Source organism: Amphibalanus amphitrite, unplaced genomic scaffold, assembly GCF_019059575.1.
Source record: "Amphibalanus amphitrite isolate SeventyFive unplaced genomic scaffold, NRLGWU_Aamphi_draft 001644F_arrow, whole genome shotgun sequence".
Classification (NCBI taxonomy): Eukaryota; Metazoa; Arthropoda; class Thecostraca; order Balanomorpha; family Balanidae; genus Amphibalanus; species Amphibalanus amphitrite.
This window is the reverse complement of record NW_024883137.1, coordinates 22603-28477: the sequence shown is the minus strand read 5'-3', so window position 1 is coordinate 28477 and position 5875 is coordinate 22603. Positions and strand designations below refer to the sequence as shown.

The 5875-nt window shown below is 47.8% G+C and overlaps 1 protein-coding gene across 1 annotated transcript; it reads left to right on the top strand.

Annotated features, from left to right (window-relative positions):
• The first annotated feature begins 1716 nt into the window (after positions 1-1716).
• LOC122374344 lies at positions 1717-3746 on the top strand. The gene has a single exon (XM_043353033.1). The coding sequence runs from the start codon at positions 1839-1841 to the stop codon at positions 3633-3635; it is 1797 nt and encodes a 598-aa protein (XP_043208968.1). The 5' UTR covers positions 1717-1838; the 3' UTR covers positions 3636-3746.
• The last annotated feature ends 2129 nt before the right edge of the window (positions 3747-5875 follow it).

Here is a 5875-nt window from a genome sequence, read left to right as displayed (position 1 = left end):
GAGGAACACAATGCCGGTAAAAGTAAGCTCGTACAAGGCATGGGTCAAAAGTTATTGCAGAAAAACTGTTTCCGAAAAAAATGGCTATTTTTGCAGTTTTTGCCCCCTGCAGGCAAAACCGTTGACGTTAGGTCAAATCTGAGAGAATTAATCAGAAAGGGCTTTAATAGGGCTATCGAATGCGCTTTTCCGCGGCGCTGTAGCTCTATTGGTTCTCGAGTTATGCGTTGGCTTCTTGGAAATTTTCGACATTCGACCTGGAAATCGGCGAAATTTTGCCTTCAATGACCTCTAGTGACCTGACCTTTGACCTGACCAAAAAATTGACCGAAGTGATTTCGTCATTATTTTTGACGCTCTTTCGAACGCCGCCTTCCGCGTATCGCTACGTGGCCCACGAGCCGAGTTACAAGGGGGGTGTTCAAACACCCCCCCCCCCCCCAGCAGGGCGTGGAAATCCAGGACCCCCAGCCGGGCGCGGGTTAAATTTTAAAAATGAAATTCTTCAACAAAAAATGTGTATCAGATGCAGTTTGAGCTCAGGAACACGATGGTGCTGTTTATGTTACTGTACGATGTCAAAAACGTACTGAAAATGGATTTGAAAACTCTAAAATTGTGAAAGTTTTTCTATGCGTATAACTCAGACATTTTTGGAGATATTGGGCGAAAACTTTCTGGAGTAGGTCATCGGAGGGTGTACTATCACCTATGTTCCATTTTTTTCTCGAAAACTCAAAGTTTTTGAAAAATAAAAGAAATAACTATTTTAATTGTATGTAGGCATAGTTTTCGAAATTTTCAGAATTTCGAAAATCCGAAACAACAGTTTGAGCAACGCATGTATTCTAAGTCCACTTATGCAACGAAATTGGATCTAGCTTAAAAACTGAGCTTTTGAGAGCGAGTAACGCAGTTCAATGTTTTGCATTAAAAATCGGCCAACATGACGTCAATCTGACGTCATTGCCGGCTGACCTATGGTAGCTAGAAAGTTGTAATTTAAACACAAGGTTTGGAATTAATGCTGCTGAAGGTACTATACAAGTTTCGTGTTGATACGTCAAGCGGTTTAAAAGATGTTGCAGAAAAACGGGAGGGGCTCTGTAGAGCCCCTCCTCCCCCAGTTATGCGCGGCTTAACAAGTAAACATAAGTTTTAGAAGTTTAGATGCCAGTTTACCGTAATAAAGGAAATTGTTGCTTTCACCATCTCTTTTATCGACTTTAAGCCATAGCGACCAGAACCCAGCTGCCCTCTGGGTGAGACCGCTCGTCTCAATAACTGGTAGGTCAGAATTTGGTAGACGACGTTTTGCATTTAATTCGCTCGTACACATTTCAAGTTTATATCTTAGAAATCCTAAACGGTTGCAAATGATTGGCGAACGTCTGCATTTTGTATCTGGCTATAGACACTCCCGAGAAGTTGATAAAAGTTTACCGTTCAAACAATTTAAAATGTACGTATAACATGCAGGTAATGAAATGTTGAAATACAGAAATGAATTATTAGATGGAATGAAAAGTTTAACTCATCTCAACTTTTCATGTCGGATCAATCAACGAATCAGGGAAAAATGTTTAACGTCACTTCAGTCATTGCGGGTTTCCCACACAACCTTGACTTTTCGAAGTCAACCGAGGTCAAGCCGACCCGGAAAACGGTGATGGAAGTGGTCACAGAAAACGCACGAGGGAACGGAAAAATGCAAATGCACGGCAACATATTTGGCGCACATTAATTAAAACAGGCCACATGTAAAAATGAAGCTTTTTATTAGTTTATTGGTAGGCGAGTCCGTTCTACATTTATTTTTCAATTAAATTGGCAATGAAATGACTAAGTTGCAAATAATTTTATTTCTAATATTTTTTGTTCATAATATTAATGCTGTCAAAGAACACAAAGAAACTCTAAGTCGAGACAAACGAAATGTAGAGGAGACTGATGCAGATCGGAGCACACAATCACCGCCATTTAAAAATGATGAGTTATACCAGTTGCTAGTTAACGAAGGATACGAAGTAAAAAATTTCACTGATGGACCCCCTCTGGTGTTTCTGGGAGATACAGCATACTACCCTTCACAAGTACTCACCGGCATTCCGTCATACGCTGATCGCAGCAACATCCAGAGCAAGAGGTTATGGATCGACGCCAACGACCAGCAACAGGTCTGGTACTACTACGATGTGCAAACGCAGGCCGACAAAGAGGTCTTTGAGGCGGCTGTAAAGTCTTGGGCAGACACCACGTGCATCAAATTCAACCGAGGTCAGCCGGGCGGGTGCACGGAAAATCGCGGTCATGGCGCGGTGTGTGTGGGCTCGTTTGGTGGCTGCTGGTCACTCGTCGGCAACTCCTACTCCAACGGCTGGTCTCGCTCGTCACAGAAGATGTCCGTGCAGCCAAACGGCTGTGAGCTGGCGGCGGCCGCGCACGAGTTCGGCCACGCACTGGGTCTGCAGCACGAGCAGTCGCGTCCCGATCGTCAGGAATACATCTGGGTCAATTACGAAAACCTCGACATCAAGATCGACGGGCAGCTGGACAACAACGTGAAGCAGGCCTGGTACCAGGCGTCCATGTGCGACAAAGGACAGACGGTGGATATTCCGATGCCGTACGACTTCTTGTCCATCATGCAGTACGGCGCGTCCGACTTCGCCAAGGAGGATGGCCGGATGGTCTACGTGACGCGTGACCCGCGCAGCCAGTACATGCTTGACTACCATCGAAACGCGGGCATGCTGCAAACCCACTACGACAAACTTGTCATGAACGTCGCCTACAAGTGTGACGTTCTTTGGCGCAAGACTTGCGGCGACAATGGCAACAGCGGGACCAAGTGTTTAAACGGAGGTTACTTCGCCAAGACCTGCAAGTGCGAGTGCCCTGAGGGCTATTCAGGCTCGGACTGCGGCAGTAAAACCGGCTCGCCGCTCTTCCCTGTCCTGGACCGCGCAAAGGTAATGGTGGACATCACATCGCCTGGATTATACGACATGGCCGACCGCGGAATGAACATGAACACGGAAAACCTGATCCTTCAGCAGTTTGTGTTCTTTCAGTTTATCACAGTGGTGGCGCGCGCGAACCACATCCGGAAGCGAGCCACCATTACTGTGAATCAGCCGTTCGAGCAGATTCAGCAAACCTTCGGCTCCTCCTTCGGACAGGTGAACTTCCTCAACAACCTCGAAATTGCCGACTGCCAGGTCACCGGCTTCTTTTACTGGGGCGACGCCGCGCACAACAAGATGCGTACCGAGTGCGTCAGCTCTGTCTACAACAACGAGCTCCCCAGCGAGCGGCTGCACCTGCGCGGCCGCAACCAGACACTCAGCATAACAGTCATCTGCGCGCTCGGCAAAATGTCGAAGGACCCGTCCGTCTCGCTGAAGGCGGCCGAGTTTAAACTCGACGCCACCTTTCACATCAACCCCAAGATGCAGCTGCGGACGTTTCAGAATCCCTCCGACGATCCGGGACCGCTGGCCGACCCGGACTCCGCCTCCGGCTCCAATGCCGGCAAGATCGCCGGCATCGTCATCGGCGTGCTGCTGGGGGTGGCGCTTATTGTGGGTCTCGGCGTGGCGTGGAAAATGGGCAAACTGCCCATCGGCAAATGATAGACGGCCGTAGCGCGCTAGGTTTTGAACTGTCCTGAGTTGCTGTCCTCGTCTGAAGGTAATGTTAGTCCGACGTCCTTGGTTTTAGTTCGAAACATGGCTGGCCAGCAATTGGGACTTTTTGAATTACCTTGGCAGATGAATCGATGAAGAAAAAGTAACTGACCTCCCCCCATCCTATTGATACCTACTACACATAATTTTGTCTATCCATTGCGGAATAGCGCACTTTTATGCGCACCATTATGGTTGTTGTCTCCGGGCCAGGAGCCAGAAACAGGAGATCAACTGAGCAATCTTATTAATGAGCAATTTCACAATATTACTAGAACCTCCACGCTTCCAGTGTTATAATTTGCCGTAGCTTACATCATTTCGATGACAAACAAGACAGCTTCAATGGCGGCCCTAATCCCTAACTCCACTGAAAGCACAGCTCTTGTTGAGTGTTGTGTCTGGTGTTGGGTCCTGTTGAGAGTGTTGGAAAAATGTTGAGTCTCGTGTGTTGACGTCGACTGAGGAGCTGAAGGGGAGCGGGTGTCTGAGTCTGACCCCTCCCCTACCCCCAGAGACCCCGCGGTAGGACACCGACCGGCGGCTGGTTGCAAACTCCTCTCTGCAGTCTACTGTAGCAATAACGTCCCGTCAACGCCCCCTTGTACCCCCCCCCCCTCTCAGCTGCACCACGCGGCCACAGAACAAACATACCATTCTGATGGGCTCATACACCCTCGGGCCACGCGGGCCATCGCGGTGCAACGGACAAGGGCGCGCCCAGGACGTGGTCAGGGGAGGTATAGGGGACTGTGGCGCGCTCAGGGTGTAAAAATGGGGCAAACAACACGGTGAACGTATTTCAAATAACATAAATGTAAGGACAATTTACAGACAAACATCAGTTTCTACTAACGGTGTAAGTGATATTTTGATCAATCAAGATTGGTCTTGTGCCTATTCCGACACAAGATTACTACAACCTATTCCGACAGAACACTATAACCCTCGCCCGCACATGGGGGGGGGTGGTTGCCACCCCCCCCAGGCAGTCTTTCTGCTCTGCACTCAACATTTTTAGAGCTAGAAAGCTGATTTTTCGTATAGCTGCTCGTCTGTCCTTTCTTGATGTCCACTGAAAATTTCAAGTTTCTGTGATTTTTGGTTTCGGAGATATGACCTTGTTTTTCAGGTCATGTCATGACCCAAATGGCCAATTCTCAACATCTTGCGTTTGCCATGGGCCTTGTGAGCTTTTGACACCCTGATTTCGGCCTTTTTTGCCAGTCTTACCTCCCACCTATCATGGAACATGTTGTTCGACGATGTACAGGGGTCAAGGTCAGGGTCAAGGTCAACCTAGGTCATCTAAGATAATTGCGTTTTAGGCAAGCTGAATTTACTTTTTGTGAAGTTTTTTGACTGCATTTTTGGTAAAAGCTTCTCAGATCATGATTTCATGTGATATGGACCCAAAAACAATCGGTTCACACATCAGTATACACACAGACACACACAGACATACAAACACATATAATTGACCTTGACCTAACTTGACCTGAAATGACCTCAGCAGCAAAATTCTGGTCGGATAGTGTGACAAAGAGGTTCTAGCTAGCTTGGCACCAGAAAACAGCATCGTCATCGGTATCTGATAAGCAGCGCACTTGATATCCAACGGTGACCCAAAACAGCAACATTTTTTAGTTTGACCTGACCTGGAAGGTCAATGACTGACCTGAGAAGGTAAAACTGGGTATCATTGGATTCGTCTCTTCCCAAAGAATCTTTTTGGTCTTTACTGCTAAGCTCTATCTCCAACAGGAACGAAATGGCGCGGGGGGGGGGTGGCAACCACCCCCCCCCCATGTGCGTTCTAGGATGGGAAAATGGCATGTGCGGGCGAGGGATAACAAAGACAGACCAGAGACCGAATATCAATCACCGTTGCAGGAGTCACAAAAGGTGCTGAATAAAAACTGCAAATAAATTCAGCAATTCAAATGCAATTCACCAGCAATTGCAAATCAATTCGAGCTTTGTCTTTTGATCCTAGTTCTAGCAACGGTTGCTAAGGATGTTCGTCGAGTATACGTTACGCTAGGCAACAGGCTACAGGCGGCGCGTGCAGTTTACTGTACGGACTGTCTAAGAGGAAATTTACAGGCGAGGCTTCCGCAAAGCTTCATGAACCGTTACCTCTACGGGGCCCCTCATCCCGTGCACGGCGCATGAAAGGTCGGTGT

Coding starts and splice junctions, on each gene's coding strand:
- LOC122374344 (XM_043353033.1), top strand. CDS start 1,839: ATGACTAAGTTGCAAATAATTTTATTTCTAATATTTTTTGTTCATAAT.